General features: G+C 58.2%; 2 protein-coding genes across 16 annotated transcripts in view; one reads left to right on the top strand and one right to left on the bottom strand.

Moving 5' to 3' along the window:
• Positions 1 to 12,216, top strand: part of PDZD7 (PDZ domain containing 7) — a 19,765-nt gene extending 7,549 nt beyond the window's left edge. For 2 of the 12 annotated variants that reach the window (XM_082407183.1, XM_082407180.1), the window contains 12 exons: positions 1,116 to 1,176; positions 1,584 to 1,991; positions 2,508 to 2,705; positions 3,896 to 3,985; positions 4,297 to 4,347; positions 4,958 to 5,133; positions 8,148 to 8,239; positions 8,365 to 8,456; positions 8,608 to 8,679; positions 9,612 to 10,199; positions 10,515 to 10,615; positions 11,037 to 12,216. In XM_082407183.1, the coding sequence (XP_082263309.1) occupies positions 1,116 to 1,176; positions 1,584 to 1,991; positions 2,508 to 2,705; positions 3,896 to 3,985; positions 4,297 to 4,347; positions 4,958 to 5,133; positions 8,148 to 8,239; positions 8,365 to 8,456; positions 8,608 to 8,679; positions 9,612 to 10,199; positions 10,515 to 10,615; positions 11,037 to 11,252 (2,145 nt within the window). In that variant the 3' untranslated portion in view covers positions 11,253 to 12,216. Of the gene's footprint in view, positions 1 to 1,115; positions 1,177 to 1,583; positions 1,992 to 2,479; positions 2,706 to 3,895; positions 3,986 to 4,296; positions 4,401 to 4,957; positions 5,134 to 8,147; positions 8,240 to 8,364; positions 8,457 to 8,607; positions 8,680 to 9,611; positions 10,200 to 10,514; positions 10,616 to 11,036 lie in introns of those variants that run through there. The other 10 variants (XM_082407184.1, XM_082407185.1, XM_082407186.1 and 7 more) reach the window with 10 other exon arrangements.
• Positions 12,057 to 22,211, bottom strand: LZTS2 (leucine zipper tumor suppressor 2). Of its 4 annotated transcripts, none has more exons than XM_082407201.1 (5): positions 22,072 to 22,211; positions 16,328 to 16,777; positions 15,048 to 15,695; positions 14,230 to 14,487; positions 12,057 to 13,410 (listed from the first exon to the last, which is right to left on the bottom strand). In XM_082407201.1, the coding sequence occupies exons 2-5, from the start codon at positions 16,733 to 16,735 to the stop codon at positions 12,727 to 12,729; spliced, it is 1,998 nt and encodes a 665-aa protein (XP_082263327.1). In that variant the 5' UTR covers positions 16,736 to 16,777; positions 22,072 to 22,211; the 3' UTR covers positions 12,057 to 12,726. The 4 variants fall into 4 exon arrangements, with proteins under 4 accessions (XP_082263327.1, XP_082263326.1, XP_082263329.1 ...); XM_082407200.1 differs by lacking the exon at positions 22,072 to 22,211 and adding an exon at positions 19,281 to 19,422; XM_082407203.1 differs by lacking the exons at positions 15,048 to 15,695; positions 22,072 to 22,211 and adding an exon at positions 19,281 to 19,423.

Below are 22,211 nucleotides of genomic sequence, written 5' to 3'. Positions count from 1 at the left end.
TTATGACTTTCCACAGCCTCGTGAGAGGTAGGGCAGGCATTGTCCTCATACCTATTTCACAGAAGAAGAAACTGAGGCTCAGAGAGGTGACATAACTCAGGAATCACAGTCAGTTACTCAGCTGATCAGTAGGAGGGCTGCTTTCTGTCCAGCTCCCCACCAGATGCGTAGGCCAGTGCCCCTTTGGATGAGTGGTGGAGGTCTAGGGGCCTCCACCCAGAAAGGAGTCCTGCCCAGAAAGGGGGTGGTAGCTGTGGCTTTGGGCAGGACCTGGGTAGTGGGCATCCTCAGGGCACAGGGCAGGGAGGTCTGCGCTGGAGCCAGAGATTGGATTTCAGGGGATGTGCCTGGATTCATTATTCATGTGGGTCTCACACTTGCCTAAGGATCAAGTCCTTCTCACCCTGGCTCCCGGAGGAGGTGATGTCTCACTCTCCCCTAGCGCCCAACCCTGGCCCCTGCCTCCATCCTCTCCCTTGCGAGACTTCTTCCCTCTCACCATTCAGTGCCTCCCCTGCCATCCCCCTGCACCGCCTCTATTTCCCACCTCTCCCACATCCCGTTTCTCCCTTTCCTTCCTCTCAGATTATCCCAAACACTCCTCCTCGCTCCCACTCTGCCCCCATTCATTCATTCAATATTTTTGAGTACCTACTACACGGCAGCCACTATGCCAGGTACTGGGTCACAGCAGTGAACAAGATAGACAAGGTCTCTGCTACTGGAGGGAAACAGACAAACTAGGTGCATGCGGACTGTGACAGCTGCTGTAGGGAAATTAACGGAGAGGTGGGATGGGGTAATTTGGGAAGGCTCTTTTAGCCAGGGGGGTCAGGACCTTTCAGCTCTGAGGAGGTGACACCTGAAGAGCTGGCCATAAGACGAGCTGAAGGAAGAGAATCCAGGCAGAAGGGACAGCAAGTGCAAAGGCCCTAAAAAGTATAGAGGAACTTGGCACGTTCAGAAACAAAGTGGCTGGTGTGGCTAGAACATGATGAGCTCAGAGGAAAGTAATCAGGTTGAAAAGTTGACTCCTGTCCCATTGCTCCTCCATTCTTACCCTCCCTTCTCACCCACTCCCCTGTGCCCTCCTGTGCCCACCATGCCCTCCCCAGGAGACCGGCCGGTACCCTGCCTACAAGGAGATGGTTTCTGAATACTGTTGGCTGGACCGATGTAAGTAGCCAGGCCTCCAAGGTTGGAAGGAAGGGGCTGAGGCCCTAAATTGGGGCTGAAATCTCTGAAGAATAAGTGGGCAGGGGCACCAAAATCTCCTCAGGACTTTCACACGCCCAGAGCCGTTTCTGGGCTCTCCTCCGAGAAGCTGCGGTTCCTTTACAGGCTCTCCTGGGGTCTGGAGTTGCAGGGGTTGGTTGAAGAAGAAGTGACTTGCTTAAGATCTCTCAACCAGTCAGTGGCAGGACGGCTGAGCAGCTGGTTCCCTAGACCCCATGCTTACAACCTTGCTGCCGCGCAACGTTAGCCCCTGCCGCCAAGCCCACGGGTGGCCTGCAGCCCCGGCAGGGCCCCAGAGCCACCCCGCCAGATCGCTGAGACGCCCCTGCCCTCCCCACTGCCTGCAGTGAGCAACGGGGTGCTGCAGCAGCTGTCGCCCGCCTCGGAGAGCAGCTCCAGCGCCTCCTCGTTCGCCTCCAGTGCCCCCTGCAGTTCGGCCGATGGCTGGAGCTCCCTGCCCTCGGACTGCATGGATGTCTGCCTGGGGCCTGAGGAGCCGGGAAGCTGGGGCCCAGGCCGGGGGCGGGCAGACACGGCCATGCAGACGGAGCCAGATGCGGGGGGCCACGTGGAGACCTGGTGTAGCGTGCGGCCCACAGTCATCCTCAGGGACACGGCCATCCGCTCCGACGGCCCCCTGCCTGCCCACCGCCTTGACTCTGTGCTCTCTGAGTCCCCCAAAACTGCTCTGCTCCTGGCCCTCAGCCGACCCCGGCCCCCCATCACCCGCTCCCAGAGCCACCTGACCTTGTGGGGTATGTGGGGGATGGGTGGCTGCTGCTCTCTCCAAAGCCCCTGCTCCAAAACCTGTCCCGTACCCTGTCCTGGGCCCCAAACCTTCCTTTGAGCCAGGCTTTGCCCCAGCACCAGCTGCAGAATACACTCAGACCCTGCTCTGGGCTCCATTTCAAACTAGTCCTGGGCCCCAAACCTACCCTCAGCCCCAGCCCCAGCTTGTCAGCCCTGGGCCCCAAACCAGCCCTAACCCAGCCCCTCCATCCTGGAGTTCCCAGCCCTGTCTGCAGACAGACAGACAGACAGACAGACAGACACACGCACACACTCCTCATATATCTGTAGCTGTGGGTGGGGGAGGGGTAGAAAGCTGGAAGAGGAACCCCAGCCCCGTGCTCATCCCCACCTCCCCACATGGCTGCAGATCCCGTCTGCCCCCTACTCTCCTTTTTCTCTGCCCCTCCCCACACCCCTGCCCCTCGTCCTTCCCTTCTGCCCACCCCTCCAGCCCCCCGGGTGCTCCCTCGTGTCTGCAGAGGAGAAGAAACAGCGGAGGAAGGAGATGTCGGGGTCCCCTGGGGAGAAGGGGGCCCTGCAGCGCTCCAAGACCCTGATGAACCTCTTCTTCAAGGGAGGGCGGCAGGGGCGGCTGGCAGGGGACGGGCGCAGAGAGGCATGGACGCTGGACAGTGGGAGCACGGCCAAGCCCCGCCCCCACCCGGACCTGGAGAAAGGTAAGTACTGGGCAGGTCAGCCAGGCAGGACAGAGGAAAAGTCCACTCTGGCATCCAGCAGGTCTGAGCTTAAATCCCACACTTCGTCCTAGCTGTGAGCCACCACTTCACCTTGCGAGCGTCATGAGTAAAATGAGAGTAATAATACCTATTTCTTTGGGAATAATGAGGAATAAGTGAATTAGTGTATGTTAGTCACTTAGCACATGGTCTGACACACAGAAGGTGCTCAGAAAACATAATGGTCCTTGTTATACTGCCTCATCTTCCCATTTTACAGAAGGGAAAACTGATGAGAGTCACAGCATAGACGAGAAAGCCTTGGGTCAGATCCCCGTGATCTTGGCGCTGAGGGGAGGCAGGGCACTCCTTTCCTAGAGCATTTGGCTTCACCTCCCCTGGCCAGAGCTCCACAGGCTTTACCCAGTTCTAGAAACATCTTGAGCAAGGCCATTTGTAGATCAAGGGCCAGGCAGGAAGGCCTAGACAGGCTTCACTCATGTCAGGGGCTTCCTAAGGACCCTTACAGAGGGTTTCTCATCTCTCTGGTGAGATTCAGAGACTGGACCAAAAATGGATGAGTTGAGACTATCGGGGTTGCCTGTAACAGAAACTCAACTCAAGCTAGCTTTAAAAGGCGCTTCTTGGCTCAGCTACTGGTGTAAGCTGGGTCTAAACGTTTAAACAATCTCCTCAGACATCTGCCCCCTTCATCTTTTGGTTCCTCTTTCCCCTGGGTTGGCTTCATTTTCTTGCTGGCTTTGCCACTTGGAGGTAAGAAGGCTACTGTCGCTTAGCAACCCAAGGGGAAGAGCTTCTCCTTAAATAGTTCCAGCTGAAGTCCCAGGCTCTCATTGGCCCAGCTGGGATCACATGCCCAACACATCACTTGTCACCTGGGAGAGAGAGAGGGTGCTTTCATTGGCCAGCCTGGGTCGTGTGTCCACCCTGGAGTACAGGGACTGAGAATGGGGGGTGGGGTGGGATGGGGTGGTCCCCAAGTAAAATCAGGGTGCTGTTTCCAGAAGGGGGAGAGGAGGTTGGGTAGGCAAAAACAACCAGGGGATGAGGGGCTGGGCCCTGCCCCTCCCTGGGGTCTCAAGGTGACAGTCTCATGGGAGAGACAATCCCTTCAAATCAGGGCAGGCCAGCCCCCTCCCTAAACCCATCTCTTTTTCCAACGCCCCCAGGGCCCTGCTCTCTCCTGGTTCTCCTCCTACTTCTCTGGCCATTCCTCTCTCTCCTTCAAAGGCTCCTCTTTTTCTCTCTGTCCCTTGAAGGTAGGTGATTTGCCCTTGGGGTTCTTCCCTCCATTCATTCGCTTCCAAATGAACCTCCATGAGCAGGGTGCAGACTGGACCCTCTCTTGATCCAAAGCCTTCACTCACTCCCCATTGCCTGTGAATGAATCCCTGGCCTGAGCATGGCCTTCAAGACCCTCGTCAATAGCCTGGCCTCTTGCTTCCCGGTCCTACCACCTTCCAGCCTTGAAGGCTCCATTCCAGCCAGTGATCCAGCCAGTCCTGAGCCCCCAAACCCCATTTTCAGATTGGGGACCAGGGCTGCAACTGAGCCTCTTTCTTCTTCATAGCAGGGGGAGTGGGGTCCGTGCAGAAGTTTGTCACCTGGAGGCTGAGACGTGGTAATGCATGCATCCCTCTACCAAGCCTGGTTTACAGTAGAGCTGCAGATGGGGTGCATACTGGGGGTAGTAGCTTAGGGGCTTTGGGCTAAACTCAGCTGGGGTCAAGCACAGGGGATCAGACAGATGGGAAGGTGCACATTGGGGGGCAGCTAAAAGAAGTGGACTATACTTTCTAAGAAAGATAGGGTTGCAGACAGATATTGGGGTGCATTTTTGAGGAATGGGAGCTTGAGTTGAGTCTCCCCAAAGACAGATTTTTGGAGAGATGAGGGAGGTAACCTTGCTAGAACTCTAATGGGGACAGATGAGTATGACAGTGCATGTTCAGGGGGCCCAGGGGGCACTGGGCTAGGACTCCAGTAAGGAAGAGCCTGGGATAGGGGTCTGTGTTGGGGGCTGAAGGGCCTGGATTGGAGCTCCAACGATGAGCAGATTGTGTGGGAGACCATGGTGGGGAGCATCTGGGCTAGGCTGGGATTCCATCGGGGGTACATGGGCCCCTTAGCCAGTCTGTTCTGGGGTCTGACCCCACTGAGGGGAGCCCCCCTGCTTCCTCTTCTGATGGCTTCTGGCTCCTTCATCATACCCTTTTGCTCCTGCCCTGCAGACCGGGAGAGGGGCCGGGCTCTGCTCTCTGCCAGGTCCAGGAGCCCCTCCAGCCAGCTGCCCAACGTGGATGAGCGGGTGCAGGCCTGGGAGAGCCGAAGGCCCCTGATTCAGGACCTGGCCCGGCGGCTGCTGACTGACGACGAGGTGCTGGCTGTCACCCGCCACTGTTCCCGGGTGAGCCTCCAGCCCGTCCCCAGCCCTAGTACATGGTCACTCAGTCTCCCAGCCCTTCATTCATTCAGGCCACTATCTATTGACCAGTATCTGGGCTTGACGCTGTGAGGCCAGTGGTAAGTAAAAGCAGAAGTTACCCCTGTAACTCGTGAGTGCACACAGTCACACAGACACATGGACACACAGACACACACACACACGCTGAGCTCACAGCCAGGAAGGGAAGATAGACAGTAACTAAAACCTAAGCACCCATAGTGACAAATCATGTGAAGTACTGTGAAGAAAAAGAACATGAGAAAATAACCTAAGAGGCACAAACTAGATGGCATGGTCTGGGAGGGCCTCCCTGAGGAGGTGATATTTAAGCTGAGGAGAGAAGGAGCCAGACCAGACATGTGATGAGTTTGGGACCTGAGTCCCTGCAGTCACCTGCTCTGTTCTCTGTTCTCTTCTAAACCCAGGCTTCCCCACCCCTCATGCCTCCTTCCACTCCTGGGTCAGCCAACAGGCCTGGCCTCATGCCAATCGCCCTCCCCTGTTACCCAAGTCAGTAATCTTTTGTCCTCCCAACATACCCCAAGCCTCCCCCAACACCTGCACTGCTGTTCTCTGTTTCGTTCAACTTCAGACAGAAGCAGAGGGCCCCACAGTGGGGTAGAGGGTAGATCTGAGGGAGTCTTTGTAGCCTGGGTGTTGGGGAGGCTGCAGGAGGCACAGGCCATGCCCTCCAGGAGGATTGGAAGGCCCTCTCCTATCCCTCTGTCTCAAGAACCTGCAGGTTTCCTGTGATGGGTTCCTTGTGCTGGATCTGCATGAGTGCACACGTGATCCTGTATACCAGGGCAAGCTGGAGTTTCAGGAAATTGTTTGTGGTTCCCCCGACTCCCTCACCTTGGTCAGGGTGGGGCTGTGTTATGTCTGTGTGACATGTGCATTTGTTAATCTCTGGGGTACCTGAGTTTGTGTTGACTTAACTGTACGGTTGTATCTGTGTGTATGTCACCTGGAGACTGAGGCACACTAATTCATGCATCCTTTTGCCAGTGCTTGGTTTACAGCAGAGCTACATATGGGGGTGCATCTGGGGGGCAGCTAAAGGCCTCTGGGCTAAACTCAGTTGAGCTCTGAGCGCCAAGTAAGGCTGTGTGTACCAAGCCTCTGTGAACCTGCAACTCTAGGCTCTGGCCACTAGGTGGAGCTCTGTGTCAGTTTCTTTGGTCGGCTCCTGTTCCCCCACCCCTCTGCTCCTCCCACCCTGCTCAGGCCAGGAGGGACTCTCTCTGTGCCCCAGAGCACCTAGGGAGCAATGCCTACCACCCAAGCCTGACCCAAGCCCCACCCATACCAAGAGATCAGACCCTCGGGGTGGAGTCCTGGCTGGAATGATTAGTAAAGCTCCCCTAGTGACTTGGATGTGTGGTCCCGAACCCCAAGCCTCCCTTCTCTTTCCCCCTCTGAGCCATCTCCCCACAGCCGCCAGACCAGGTATTATAAACCACCTCTCGGATCACTTTACACTCCCCAAGCCCCCTTGCAGCCTCATATCTTTGGCAGAATAGAGTACAAGTTCCTTATCCTCACATTCAAGGCCCTCCCTGATTTGATTCCCCAATTCACTAACCTCTGCTTTCCCATGGTCACCACATCACATCCTCTTCCCTTGGTATAACATGTAACACTGGTTTATACAGCCTATGAATTGCACGACTCTAGGGGCACTACTCACACTGTAGTCACAAACTGTACAGCCTATATGGAGGCCCTCCATGTACCCCATGTTCAAGTTCAACCTCTATCTACCCATTATTCCACACTATTCCTGCCAGCTATCATGCTGTTTCCCTGCATTTATCCTTAAGAGTCAGTGTAAAGGCCATCTCCTCCATGCAGCCTCCTTTGATCTTCCCACCCTCCTCTGAGACTCCCTCTGCCCCATCGCCAGTGGTCTGTAGTTTACTGGAGCATGTGGCTCTCTGTCGTTGTGTCCCCACTGCCCAGTACAGGACCTGGCACTTAGTGGATGCTGAACACAGGTTTGTGGACTTGAAGTGTGTGCACATATGTGACTGGTTCTGTGCAATTACGTGGATCTCTCTCCAGACGAAAGGGGGTGTATTGTCCATATTTGTAAGTGTGGGTCCCTGTAATTTTGTGTGTGGTTTAGGGCCACACACACAGTTGAATTTCCAGATATTTATGAATGTCTCACTCTGGCCACCAGGTGTGCTGTTTCCCTGTGTCTGTGCACGCCTGGGATGCTCTGTGTGTGTCCCGGAATCAGTATGTGTGTCCCTCATGGCACTAGGGGGCAGTGTGCTGTCCAAGTTGGGTGGCTCCCAGTATACAGTTTGCCAGTTTGTCTGCGTCGGTGGGGTGTGGCTGGTGGCATCCGGGCAGTGCCAGGCAGAAAGGCCTCCGCCACCCTGGGTACTGACTGGAGAGGCTTTCTATAGGGCCACCCTTCCCCAGAGTCTCCATTCCAGCCTTGAACAAAGCCTAATTTGTGGGTCTGTGCAGACACAAGCTGGGACAGCCAGGCGCACAGCCTAGACTTTGGCTCAAATTCCTTCCTTCAGCCCAGGAGGTGGGGTGGGGAGGAGAGTCCACGCCCTGCATATCCTTTTCCGGTACCACAGCAGGCAGGAGCCAGAGCTCTCAGGTTCCAGTCCCTCTTCACACTTCCTCATCTGTGTGGCCTGGGGCAAAGTCCTTCTCTCTGAGCCTCAGTTCCCTCATCTGTGAAACGGGAATAATTGACGTCTCTCTCAGAGTGGTTGCTAAATGAGGGACCATGTGTAAGAGGCCTAGAAAAAGGCCCAAAGCTGTTATTGTTGTTGCTGTTACAACTCCGTCATTATTATTGCAGGCTTCCACCCAGTCACCAAGATAAGACGGCCCGGGGGTGGGGAGAACCTCTCCTAAACATGGGGTCCCTCCATGCCCAGGCATGCCCCCTCACCGGGCTCTGGAAGTCCCCGCTGCTATCTGACCTGTGGTGCCTCTCTCTGCAGTATGTGCATGAGGGCGGCGTGGAGGACCTGGTGAGGCCCCTGCTGGCCATTCTGGACAGGCCTGCGAAGCTGCTGCTGCTGAGGGACATCAGGTGGGGAGGGCTTGGGGGCAGGAAGGGGATCCCCGATACCTCCCCTAACCTCTCCAGGGCTGAAGTCCCTCCAGGCGCCTCCAGAACTGAGCCCTGACCACCCCTCATCTCTTGCCCTCCCCCAGGGGTGTGGTGGCCCCCACAGACCTGGGTCGCTTCGACAGCATGGTGATGCCTGTGGAGCTGGAGGCTTTTGAGGCCCTCAAGAGCCAGGCAGGTCAGCAGCCAGGGGGCAGGACTGTGGATCCCGAGCCGCAGGTGGGGCTGGGGGCGGGGCCTCCCAGTGGAGAGGGGCAGAGATTGCCTGGGCTCTTTCAGCTGGGTCCATCAGGGAGCCTTGTTCCTGACCTGCTCTCCTCTCCAACCAGTTTGGCCTCCTGCCTTGCGACCAGCCCGGCAGGACACACCGCCCAAGCGTCACCTCATCACTCCTGTGCCTGGTCAGTCAGAGTCCCAGAGCCCGGGGAGGGGGCACACCCCAAGGGGACTGGGGGAGGGAGAATGAACCTTCCATCCTTGTCCCCATGTGGGCTGTCGCAGCTTCAGAGGTACGTGTGTTTCCCTGAAGGAAATCCCTCGTCTGCCAGAACCATTTTCATCATGTCCACTCACCATCTGCACTATTATTTACTTAATAATTTAAAAAATTTTTAAAAATTAATTAATTAATTTTATTTTTGGCTGTGTTGGGTCTTCGTTGCTGCACGCGGGCTTTCTTTAGTTGTTGCAGCGAGCGGGGGCTGCTCTTCATTGCGGTGCGCAAGCTTCTCATTGTTGTGGCTTCTCTTGTTGTGGAGCACGGGCTCTAGGCGCGCGGGCTTCAGTAGTTGGTGGCTCGCGGACTTCAGTAGTTGGTGGCTCGCGGGCTCAGTAGTTGTGGCTCACGGGCTCTAGAGCGCAGGCTCAGTAGTTGTGGCGCACAGGCTCCAGAGCGCAGGCTCAGTAGTTGTGGCGCATGGGCTTAGTTGCTCCAAGGCATGTGGGATCTTCCCGGACCAGGGCTTGAACCCGTGTCCCCTGAACTGGCAGGAGGATTCTTAACCACTGCGCCATCAGGGAAGCCCCTTAATAATTGGTTTTAAACCCACTCATTTTTTTAAATCATCTCATTCTATGCAATAACCTCTGAGAAATTACCAGCTTGGTGAGGGAGTCATATTTTTACTTTCTATTGTAATAGTTAAATAAAACTGTAACTATTACAATAGAAAGTTTTAAAATACTATTGCAATAGAACCCGGGCACGCTGCCACAGGGCCTGAGCAAACCCAGGCCTGGGTCTCCCTACACCAACAAAGGCAAGGACTGGGGTCTGGCAAGGTGGTCTGGGCTGTTGAGGAGAAGGCAGCCTGACCTTGGCCCTCTTCCCCAGACAGTCGTGGAGGCTTCTACCTACTTCCTGTGAACGGCTTCTCAGAGGAGGAAGATGATGGGGAGCTGAGGGGGCGTCTGGGGGGCCTCCAGGTCTCCCTGGGTGCCTCTGCCTCCCGCCACCCTCACAAAGGGATCCCCCCTCTCCAGGATGTGCCAGTAGATGCCTTCATCTCACGCAGAAGCGCCTGCACACCCCCTCCCCAGCCACCCCCCGTGGCTCCCCGGCCCCCGAGGCCTAACTGGCTGCTGACAGAACCCTTGACCCTAGAGGACCCTCAGCAGAGCCGGATCCAGGGCCCAGGCCAGAGCCGCAGCCGCAGCCGGGGCAGAGGCAAGTCCCCCGGACGCAGGCGTTCCCCATCCCCGGCACCTATCGCCACTCCCAGCACAGCCAGCGGGCGCTACCACAAGCCTCGGAAGGCCAGGCCTCCTCTGCCACGACCTATGGATGGGCAGGTGGCCAAGGCAGGGGGCAGTCGAGGGCCCTCTGAGCACGGAACTGGTGGGACAGCCGAGGAGGCAGCCACGAAGGTCCCCAGTGGGGAGCTGAGGACCATCACGCTATCCAAGATGAAGCAGTCCTTGGGTGAGTCCTGGCGGGACTGTGCCTGCTGGGGGGCGGGGGCTCTTGGGTGTGGGTGAGGTTGGTGGGCTTGGTTTTGGGGTATAACTAGGGGACCTGGGACTAGGGAAAGAATCGGGGTATTAGGATATAGTTGGGAGGATCCATATTTGGGAGGTTTGGGGTCTAGAGTGAGTTGAGGATTGAGTAGTAATAGAATCTGGGGGTTTGGGAGAAGTTGGGGGCTCTCTATTTGGGGATGGGTCCTGGGTTCTCCTGGGAGCTCTGGGCTTTAGGGGTGTGGCTGCACAGTAACCCAGTGTTTCTCCCTCTCACTAGGCATCAGCATTTCTGGGGGCATTGAGTCCAAGGTGCAGCCTATGGTGAAGATAGAAAAGATCTTCCCTGGAGGCGCCGCCTTCCTCAGTGGGGCCCTTCAGGTGGGTGAAGGGCACCCAGGCCCACTCCCTAGGCCCAGAGCTGAACTCTGGCAGGGGGTGGGGCTGGTACATGCTCATCTTCCAGCCAGACATGTTTAGACCAGGTCATGGGAGGAGGCTTGGGAGCAGCAGGGTTGGGCCTGAAGGATGAGCAGACCTAGGGAAAAATCTGTCCCCTCATGCCAGCCTGCGCCTGAGGGTGGCCCATCCTGTTACACCGCTAGCCCCAAGGGACAAAAGGCAATTGTCTGCACCCCACCCTGCCCCCAACCGGTTCTGGACACAAAAGTCCCATTGTCCATCGCCTCCGCCCAGAGCCCAGATGGGGAGGAGTGTCCTAGCTGGTGGAGGTGAGAGGTTGGGTGGTGGTGTGGGGTTGACCTGAGGAGGGAGGTCTGTGATTCTCCCACCCCCATCCCAGGCTGGCTTTGAGCTTGTGGCCGTGGATGGAGAGAGCCTGGAGCAGGTGACCCACCAGCGGGCAGTAGACACCATCCGCCGGGCTTATCGAAACAAGGCTCGGGAGCCCATGGAGCTTGTGGTCAGGGTCCCCAGGCCCGACCCACTGCCCTTACCCTCCGACTCATCAGCCCTCACTGAACAGCGGCTTCCTGGTGACCATTCCCCTGCCCGCTGACCCCTTGATGGCACTCCAGCTACCTCCCACTGGCTCCCAGAACCTCCCATTAATGCCCTTTCCACCCATACCCAGACCCCTCCCGCTAATGCCAGGCTTCTCCAGCTGACCCCCAGCCCAGTGCCCTCTCCAGTCTTCCAGCCTCCTGATACTAATCCCAGACTCTCCCCGGCTATCCCGTTACTCTTCCCACTGACCCCAGAGAATCCTCCTGCCATCCCCTGGACCTCACCTACTAACCTCTTCGGGCCTCAAGAACCTCCCACTCCTGCTTGCCTTGCCTACTCCCAAAGCTCCACACTGGTGGCTCAGGTCCTCTCCCCCCACATTCTCCCTCCCGTTGTCACTAAGGCTCTGCCCATTCCAGATAAACTTGGTGTCAAGGACAAGGTGCTACTGGGCAGCTCTGTCACCAGCTCACTACCCCCAACCGCCCAAGACAGGAAGGGGGTTGGGAAACCCCAGGTCTGGAGCTTAGGATTGGTGTGCACTTTCTCATGATTCCCCCCCGTGAGGGACAGGCACTCTCAGACAGGGCCCTCAAGGGGGTCACTGCATCCAGCCCCCAGCCCCAAGCAGTGTTCTGTGCAAAGGGCAGGATGGGAGTCTTTTCTAGTTTCTCAAACCCCAAGAGCCCATTTCATGTTGTGGTCCACTAGGACCTCAGATTTTCTGCTGGATTTGTCCCTCCCCCATCACCCTTTCTCCCCCGAAGACCTCCATGAGGGGTAGGGGAATAGCCAGCAAATAAAGAGGGCGTGGGGGTCAAACAAGTTCCTGTAATCTTTATCCAGCACACTCATCTTTTTCTAAAAACAAAAAAATTTTTTTTAATTTTTTTCTTTGGGTTTGTACAAGAAATTTACAATGTGAAAAATATACAAGTGAAAACAAGGCCATAAACCTGGGTGTGGGGGAGGGGCCACTTGGTCACAAATACAAATAAACAAGACATTTCTGAGTTCTTCCTTTGGTCTGACTATAGCCCCCTTACCCCAGGAGAGAGGCTGCAGAGCTGGAACCTGGGGATCAGACCCCACTCCCAGCCCTGTCCCCCAAAATGGGCAGGCTGGGGGCAGGCACATCTGGAGCAGCTGGCGCTGTTTGGCTCGCTCTGGCTGTGTGATGGGGAGAATGTGGAGATGAGGGAGCCCCTTCCTCTTCCCAGCCCCCTGGCCGGGTGGGCTGGAGCGCTGGGGGTGAACGGGGTTGGCAGAGTGGCAATGGCAGTAGTTGGTGAGTGAAATAGGTTGAGTGAGTAGGAGCCTCTGGTGACAGTGAACAGAGGAACCTTCAAGGAGTCTGATCTTGCTCATCCAAGTCATAGGGCAGCCCCGAGTCCTTGACAGAGGCCCAGAGGCCTGGATCCCAGGGGACAAGTGGCCCCGGGGCCCTCAGACTTCGGGGCCCTCAGTGGATCTGAGGCTACCATCTGCATTCAGTAGACCTCCCCGCAGAGCTGGATGCCAAGGCCCTAGATTTCGGTGGCAGTGATCTCCTCCAGGCAGATGCAGGGAGCTGGCTCCGCCAGGCCCAGGTCCGCGAGTTCCCGGGCCTCCAGCTCCAGGCTGAGCTGCTGCAGCTCCTGCTCCAGCTGCCGGTTGCGTCGGTACATCTGGATGTAGTTGTGCTGCAGCTGCTTCTGGTAGCGGATCACCTGCTCCTTCTCCGCCTGCCAGGCCAGCCGCTCCTCCTCGAAGCTGTCCCGCTGCTCCTCGCCTCGCCGCCGCTCCCGCTGTAGCTCCGCCCGGAGCCGCTCCACCTGGGCCCGCAGGCTGCCCCCAACCCCGGCTGCTGCCCGCTGTGCCTTGGCCTCATCACTCTCTGCCAGGAGGAATGGGTCAGCAGTGGCAGGAGGCACAGGGGGTTCCCGGAGTCCGGCCGCCTCGGTGTCCAACTGCCCAGCTTTCTCCCGCAGCCGCTCAGCCTCCTGGCGGTGCCGCTGCAGCTCCTGGGAACAGGCCTCCAGCTCCAGCTCCCGTGTTCGGGCCGCCTCCTGGAGGCCCCGCGCCCGGCCCTCACTGACCCGCAGCGCCGCCCGGGCTTCCCGCAGTGCCACTCGTAGGGCCACCAGCTCGCTGCCCTTCTGCACCAGCTCTGCCTGAGATTCCTTCAGTTGCTGCTTCAGGAGGGAGATCTCGCCTGACTTCTGGCACACCTGGGGGTGGGAGATAGTCAGAAAGGATGATGAGAAGTGTTCTCCCAGGGTGTCAGGCCCTGACATCATGCTGGGCATTTGGGGAGAGGTGGTTTGATTATACCCATTTTACAGATGGGTATAATGAGACAGCTATTAATTGGCTACGGTGGAATATAGACCCAGATCTTTTGCTTTCAAAGCTGGGGTCTTTAAACCATCACGAAGCAGTAGCGCCCTGGGGACTGGGTGGTGGCGGGTTTGGTAGGAGTGGAAGCAACTGAGGGCAGTGCCCACATTTCCAGTTGAGAGGCACTACAGTATCTTGGTGAAAAGCAGAGACACTGGAGCCAGACTGCCTGGGTTCAGATCTCAGCTCAGCCACTGACTAGGTGTGATCTCTGGCTCTAGCCTTTCTGGGTCTCACTTTCCTCACCTATAAAATGAGGATATTAACAGCACCCACTTCACAGGGTTGTTACGAGGATTAGAGGATACACTCTACTTTACATGCTTAGAACAGTGCCTGTTGAGCAGCAAGCACTACATTCTCATTCTTAGTATGGCCGGAAGGCAGTGGATGGGAATGTTACTGGCTACGTGAGCACTTAGACCAGACCAATGAGGAGACCAAATGTGGAGGCCCAAGAAGACCCTCACCCAGAAAGGGAGGTCAAAGGGGGAGCCTCATCTCACAAAGGTGAGGAAGGGGAGGCCCTCTGGGGGTGGCAGGTGAGGGGGTGTGGCTGGGCCCCTCCTTTCAAGGCTTACCCACTCCCCACCCCCACCTCCACCCCCCTGCCAAAGGCCCTGCTCCCTGCCCATCCTGGTCTGGCCCACCTCCCACTTGGTCTCCTCCAGCCGTGGCCCGAGCTCCCGCTGCTCCCGCTCGAAGGTGGCGCAGCGCCGCTCCAGCTGCTCACGTTCCTGCAGCAGCTGTGCAAAGTCATCCTGCAGCTGCCGCTTCTCCTGCTGCAGCTGGAACACCTGAAGCTGCAGCAGCTGTTGGGCCCGCTGCGCCCGCTGTGCCTGGGCCGCGCCGTCCTCTCGCAGGGCCTCGCGCTCGCGCTGCCAGTGCCGCTGCCGTTCCTCGTACACCTACGGGCGAGAGGGCAGGCCTGGGTCCTGGTGGCTCCCCCAAACCTCAAGCCCTGGCCACCCGCAGCTCCCCAATCACCGACTGCCCTGGCCCCCGTCCTGGGCTCAGGGAAGGTAGATTCCATTCAATAATTACGATAATTACAATACCAACAGTAGCAACTATTTTTATGAAAAGCGACACAACAACAATAATAATAGCAAGCACGTATGTGGCACTTCCCAGGTGCCAGGCATTAGTCTAAGCACTTTACACCCTTCACCCTACTTAATCTTCATGATAACCCTGAGGCCAGGAATATCCCCATTTACAGATGAGGAAACTGAGGCTCAGTACAGCTAAGTAACTTGCTCAAGTCTGAAGGACAGTAAATGGTGGTGCTGCGTCAACCACTCTACAGTGTAAGCCAGACAGCTGGGGTGGGGATGAGGTCACAGCGCAACAGCCCGACACCTGCCCCTCAGCACAGACAGAAATGCTTCTTGTATTCCCAGCACCTGTGGATGTCCTGCCATGCCACCCCCGTCACTGCCACTGACCACACCCGGCACATGGTCACCTCGCTCTCGTCCAGACTGTCCCGCAGCTGCTGCAGCTCTGCCTCCCGGTCTCGGAGCTTTCCTTCCAGGACACAATGCAGCAGGGCCTCGTCCGAAGGGGGTGGAGGGGGTGGAGGCGGTGGCGGGGAGCGTTCCCCACAAGAGCTGCTGTCAGGGGAGGCCCGGGGACCGCTGCCCAAGAGCCCCCCGGCCATGCGGCCCCCCAGGGAGCCTGTGCTCTTGCTGGAGGAAGATCGGCCGCTGTCTGAGTGGGAGGGCCCAGTGGGGGCCCCTCGGGCTGGCCCAGGCAGTGCCCCCCGCCCAGGGCCGTGGGAAGGCAGGTGCCCGCCTGGGGAGTTGGTGGCTGGCTCTGCACCCCCGGTGCTGTAAGTGGGCAAGCTGGACAGTGAGTTTCGGCCGGAGTCGGATAGAGTCCCCGATGGACAGCTGCTGGCCCAGCCACTCAGTGTCAGGGGTTTGTCGGTAGCCGAGGAGGAGGAGGAGGAGGAGGAGGAAGCAGGGCCCCCAAACAGCTGCGTTAGGCTGCCTTGGCTCCCTGACAGTCCGGTGGCCCGAGGACCCAGGAAGCTAGGTAGGGATGGTGCCCCTCGAGGTTTGGGCAGCACTGGCTTGAAGGCTGTTGGGCGGATCACAATTTTCTCCATGTTCTGAAATGAGGTGCCACTTGACAATGGGGATAAGGCCGCCCAATCTTTCAAAGCCCGTATCATACCCCCTGCCCTCCCATCCGGGGTCCCCAATCCCCATACATTAATAACAATTGCTACCACGGGCTGAGGGCCTCCTGAGTGTCAACTTTATGTCAAGCAATTTAAAACGTTCCTCTCAGATCATTATAACAGCCATACAAGCAAAATATTATCACTATCTCATACACAGATGAGGAAATGGAGGCTCAGCAGAGTTACGGGCCTTGCTCAAATCAAACACACTGTTTTAAGTATAAAACAGTATTTCTAAGCAGCTAACATTTATCGAGTACATATTACATGCCAGGCACTAGGCTAAACACTTCACACACATTATTAAATGTAATTCTCCCAACAATCCTATAAGAGTTGACCTATTACCTCCATTTTACAGATATAGGAACTGAGACTCAGAAAGGTTAAATGACTTCCCTGAGGTCATACAACCAGAATGAGGCAGAGTTGGGATGAGAACCCAGGTCTGGTGAATCTGGAGCCCACACTCCTTCCTCTAAATAGGTCTCCTAATTTCAGCTTCTCCAGGGAACCCCTGATTCCACCCAGGCCCCAAAGGAAGGGCTGGTCCTCACCTTCTCCAGCTTTCCGGAGACAGGGATGAGCTTTGGTGGGGGACCGCGGAGATGGGCATTGCGTGCCCGCTGCTCTCGGGCATCTTCGATGTCACTGCTTGGGCTGGGGGGTGACTCTGTCCGGAAGTCTTCATTGATGTAGGTAAAGTTGGTGCCAGGGACAGCCTTCCTGGGGGGCACAGCTGGGCACAGCGGCTCCTGTGCCTCATAGCCACCCTGCAGCAGCCCATCCTGCTGGCGGAAGAAGGTGGGCCCAGGGGGACCGTGATGGCGGGGAGGAGCCGGCCCCCCAGGGCAGGGCCGGCCTGAGATGAGGCTGCTCACGCTGCCCATGGCTGGAGCTTGTGGGGCAGTGGCGGCCTCAGGAGCGGGCTCCAGTGGCACTGGCAGCGTCTGCACAATGGCCATGGCAGCAGAGGCTCAGGCCTGGCCAAGGGCCTCCAGGGAAACCTGTGAGCAGGGCAGTGGTGTCAGTCTCTCCATCTTGAGCTCCCTCCCTATATAGGGTCTCGAGTCCCTCCTGGTCCTTTGTCCCAGGTCAAACAGCCCCCTGACATCAGTAACAAGCACTGATACCCTCCCCCCAGTGCATCCCCTCCGAGTCTTGGCAGAACCTCAATTATCCCTGGGCCCCAGTCCACTGCCCAATTCTGGTCTGAACAGGGCTGAGGACTGAATCTACCAAGCAGGGATGATGAAGGAATGGGGCCCCACAGAGGCCAGGACTCAAGTTAGGGAGGGAGCCCTCTCTACCAGCTCCCAGCACCAGTCCTTGGTCCCCTGGGACAGGTGGCCTCATTAGAGGCAGTCTGGGCAACCTCAGGGGTGCAGTCAGCAACTCAGATGGTAATTAGGAAACAAAGAGCTAAGGCCAGGCAGTGCCCAGCCTCCCCAAGCTGGGCCTCAGTTTCTCCCACACAGACAGGCGGCAAGGGTGGAGCTGGTCAAACAAGAACTCAGAGCTCTTAGGGAGCCCATAGGTACCCTCTGGGGTCTCCTGCCTCCAAGAGGTGGATGCAGGCTCATGCCTGTTTCCATGACAACTAGCCTCACCACACCCAATCAGTCAGGCCTAAAGAAGCCTACACAGACCCACTGCCAACCCCTATGAAACCTTCTAGCTTTGGACATTCCCCAGAGTAACCCCAAGGGGATGGGGATAGAAGCTCTACCATCACCTCTGGCAGCTGCTCCAAGATCTCATTTCCCTGGAGCCCAGGGAAGAGGGCTCCACCTCCCCAGGCCCTGCTCCTTCCCGGAAGGGGACAGCAAGTCTCCACCCGGAACTCCCTCCCCTGTCCTGAGGCTGAAGACCAGGACTCAGGCATCTGCTGAAGTCATCATGCAGAACGGGAGCCAAGAAGTGGACAGAGAATTGCGTAGGAGTAGGAGTGTATGCATCTTACTTATTTGTGCGTGTGAAACTGTGTGCACAAGAGCATGAATCTGAGCACTGTGTTTGAAAACATCATGAATGAATGTGTGAGTATATATGTTTGGATAGATGCATTAGTATATTCAGATATACATGCATATGTATGTGAACTCATATGTGCATATCTTACAAAAGAGTGTGTGTGTAAATAGGGTGTCTCAGAAAGTATGTGAAAGTTACAAATGCATACATAAGTGAATTTGTGGTGTATGACTGTGACTATGTGAGAGAATATATTTGGTTAGATGTCCATTCATATATACATGAGTTTATGTATCTTACACAAGTGTGTGAGTAGGAAATGAGGGTGCACAAGTGTGTATAGAGCACCGTGTGTGCATGGGAGTATGTGAGAGAGAGGGTGAGAGCCTGGGTGGCACGCAGAGCCAACTGGTGAGTGGGAGCCTGGTTTTTGTCACTCACTGGATTGTGGGGAGAGGAGAGATACATGAGTCTTTGCTTGATCTGCTCTCCTTCATTCTTACGTGTGTTCCGTTAAGTCCGCCCCCACCCCGCCTCCCCGCTCAAGTCAGAAGATCTGGAGAACCAGGGAGGTGTCCAGACTGAGGAAGGAGGAGCTGGGAGCTGGGGGTGGGGGTGACTGGTGTCCACGGAGCAGGGGCAGGGGCTGAGTCCACCCCACAAGCGCCAGCCCTGAGCAAAGCCAATGGAACACCCCCTCCTCTGCCCTTGCCCAGACCACTCCAGGGCCTGGAGGAAACAGTGGGGAAGGGGCTTCTTAGGGGGCCATGGGGGCTGGCATCTCTGTCTCCCTTTCCCCACTTCTGTGAGCACAGAGAAAGTGGAAACTGAGGGGAGGAGACAGAGAGATTCAGACAGGGACCCAGAAGACAAGAGACAAAGACTGAGAGAGGCCCCAGGGTCAGGCAGACCCAGTGAGCCGGGGTCCCTGCGCCCCACGGAGCCAGGAGCCCCTAAACCCAGAAGAGACACTGAACTGGGCCCTGAGAGCCAGACACCCAGGGAGCCAGCGCCAGGCGTCTGGAAAGCCAGGCCCAGCCAGCCAGTCTCCTGCTCTTGGAGCCCGAGAGAGAAGGAGGGGCAAGTGGAGGCTCCATTTTGAGAAGTGCGTTTGTGGCTGTAGGCAGGGAACCCCTAGCTCTCCCCAGCATCCTTGAGAAACCGCTCCGGCACAGCACACACTCCCCCCGCCCAGCGGGGACTGCTGAGGGCTGGGTCCAGCCGGGGTCCGAGGGAGGTCTGGCCTAGGTCCGAGCTCCCACAGACCTGTTTTGGGGGCAGAAGAGTTCAGGAAAGTCTCCCCCTCACCAAACTCCAAAGACCATCCAGCGGGATCAAGTCTGGAATCACGAGTTCCCATTCCGAGACCGGAAGCCGGGAGCCCCCAATCCACCCTCCGGAATCCATCCCCCCCTCCGACCCCCGCCGCTTCCATAAAGTGGGGGCAGCTGTGGAATGCCGCCTCCCCACGGGACCTCCGCCGTGCATAAGTTGGGGTCACCCCCAGGTCGCCTCCCAGCCCCGGCCCCCCCTCACCTCCACCGCGCTGCTCCATGCTCAGCCCCGGGCCGCCCCCAGCGCTCCACAGGCGCGCCGCCCGGATCCAGCCCGCGCGCCGCTACTCGGAGCGGCCCGGTCCGGCCCGGCCCCGCCTCCGGGGAGCCCCTGGCCCGGCCCGGCCCAGGCCCCGCCCGGCCCAAGTGGGCGGTGCAGCGCGGGGGAGGGTCCGAGGGGCGACCCCGCCCCCGGGGCGCGGATAAGCGTAGGTCCCCCGCGTCACGCGTGTCCGGCGAGGCGCACGCACGCAGGGGCTACGCAGCGGGACTCAGGTTCCCTGCCTCCGAGGCGTGGTGGTTGTGTGTCTGGGGGCTCGGTCGGCTCAGGACTAGGCGGCGGCGGGTCACCCTGTACCCCTACACGAGCCCCGGGGCCAGCGGCGGCTGATCATTGTTCGAGCACAAAGGGCCAGGCGCCGCGGCGGCCGCCCTTCCCCCTCCGCTCCTCTAGTCGATGCCAACCCCGCCCCGCCCTCGACTCACTCTCCGGCTTCGGAGTCGAGAGAGGGAGGCCGAGGGTCAGCTGCCCCCCACTCTGGGCCTTGCGCCCCAGCACAAGTCGGGGGCCGAGGTTTGGTGGGTGCTTGCCCCACCCGCAGCGGGTTGGAGGAGGCACGCTTGGATTGCGGAGGCGGCGCCACCTAGCGGCCTATTCGGAGAACACGCCCAGTCACCCCCAAGACCCCCCTTGGGGGGTCCCTACCCGACTCCCCAGCACTGTGCCCTCTCCCACGAGAGCCCAGGCCTTCCCCGAGCGCGGCTCTGTGCTCCCCAACTTTCCCTACGAGTTATTTGCTAAGAGAGAGGTCATTGCTCGAGAGGCAGCCCCTGGGCCCCCAAAAGTCACTGGGGTGAGCTGGTCCAAACTTACAGGCCAAGCCTACACGAGCCTCACAGCCGAGAACATTCCACTGACTTCTCAGGGTCAGGGATATTCTCACCCTCTGGCAAACAACACTGTCTTAACACCCACACGATCTTTCCCACATTCAGTCTCACACAGCCACAATCACACAGTCTGTCTCGTCCATCACAAGGTTCCATGTCCCTTCTTTCCATAATCTTCAGGCCAACTCACAGAGGTACACTCGGTGTCACACGCCTAGTTGTGCACAAGCTTTCGCAGCTCGAGTTCCTTCGCACCCAGTCACAATCTTAAATACACTTCGTCTCCTAAGCATTTTTCACACTGACAGTCTTATTCACAGTCACAAAGACAACTACTTAGACATACACGTTGTATTTCACAAACATTTTAACACTTAGACTTGCCCGTAGGGGTCTCTGTGACCTAGTCAGGTCAGCTGATGCCCGCACCCCTGGGCAAGGACAGCCTCCTGCCCCCTAACCCCGCCCCCCAGGGCCAAGGCCCGCCAGAGCTCCTCTACCCCAGGAAGGAGCATTCCCCCCCTTCCAGGCCACAGCCCTGGCCGGCTCTCAGCTCTATTTTTAGCTCTATGGAAAGGGTTGTTTTTCTTTCTTTTTCCCTGGAAAGGGAAACATAGCCCAGCCACCCTCAGGCTCACCCTAGACCCTCTGCCTCACAAGAACAGACTGAGCCGCACCCCCCCGTGGAGACCCCCTCTGCTGGCCTTACCCTGATCCCAGCCTCCTGGGACACCAGGAGCCTCCTCCCCTTTCTGGCAGCCTGCCCAGAAGCTCAGGCAGCAGCTGGGCTCAGCGTGTGTGTAGAGGTGGGGGGTGGGGCAGGGAGGGAAGCCGAGGGCCACTGCCCACTACCTCATTCCCTGGGGACAGGGGGGCCGTCCTCCCTTCTACCAGAGGGAGATAGGCCCACTCTGGTATTGAGGGGATGTGTACGCTCATGCATCCTCTGGGGAAGGGGGACTCCCACTCTTGCATGAGTGGGCCTTCTGCTACTACTTTGGGGGTAGGAGCTCCTAGTTCTGCAAGGAGGAGTGGTAGTAGGAAGGGGACCCACAGGCGCTCCCGCAGCTGTTCCCTGGGCTGGAGGACCGGGCGGGGGCTGCTGTACACTGCCATCCAGAATAGCACCCCCTTCAGGGATACTTTCAGGGATGGGGGCACCATGTTCCGGAGAAGGAAGACGAGGAACCCAGGTAACCCCACCCCAGCGCAACAGTCTCTGGTCCTCCTGCGCTACCCCAACTCCAGGGGGCGTTGTGTTCCCATTCCTGGGGGAGGGCTTATCACCTCCAGGAGAATGAAATACAGTCCGGCAAGGTATCTGGCAAACTTGCTTAGTACCGCGGAGGGAGGTTCCCGCCCCGAGGCTGGGGTGGGGGGAGCACAGCCCGCTGGTGCGCGAAGCGATCACGTGCTCAGCGCCTGTTTACGTCTTAGTCTTCACCTGCGGGCTGCAGGGAAGCAGGAACCTCCGGAGGTGTCCCACCCGGCCCGCCCCCATCCGCGGTCACTGGGCGGCCCTTTTCTCCCACCCCCCTCAAGTACGCGACAGCAGCGCGCCCTGCCCGCTGGGAGTCCTCGCGGGCCAGTGGCGCTGCTCCACGGACTACTAGCGTTAACTCACTGGGCGCGTCCGCCCCGGAATGCACGTGTGTTCGTGTGTCTCCAGTACGCGTGTGTCTGTGTGCACGCGTGTGTGGGCCCGTCAGTGTGAGTTTCTGTGTAGGTTCCCTGTTCAGACTCCTGGCCTGCGGCCCCCGGACCGGGGACCCCCCTCCTCAACCCCAATCCCCAGCTTCCCCAGATCGGGAAAGTTCGCTCCGGGGCGGGGGTGTGCGGCAGGCGAGAGTTCCTGCACCTCCGCGGCCCCACCACTCACTCACCCAGCGCCACCTGCACCGCCGTTCCAGCTTCCGCCCGGCTCCTGCTCCAGAGCCGGTAGCTCCTTGCCGCAGACTCGCCGGCTCCCAAGCCCGCTCCGGGCTGCGGACTCCCAGCGCCCGCCCGCCCGGACTTGGTGGAG

This window comes from Balaenoptera borealis, assembly GCF_965194805.1.
Source record: "Balaenoptera borealis genome assembly, chromosome: 10".
Taxonomy (NCBI): domain Eukaryota; kingdom Metazoa; phylum Chordata; class Mammalia; order Artiodactyla; family Balaenopteridae; genus Balaenoptera; species Balaenoptera borealis.
Note: the sequence above shows the minus strand (reverse complement) of the source record. Positions and strands in the feature narration are given on the sequence as shown.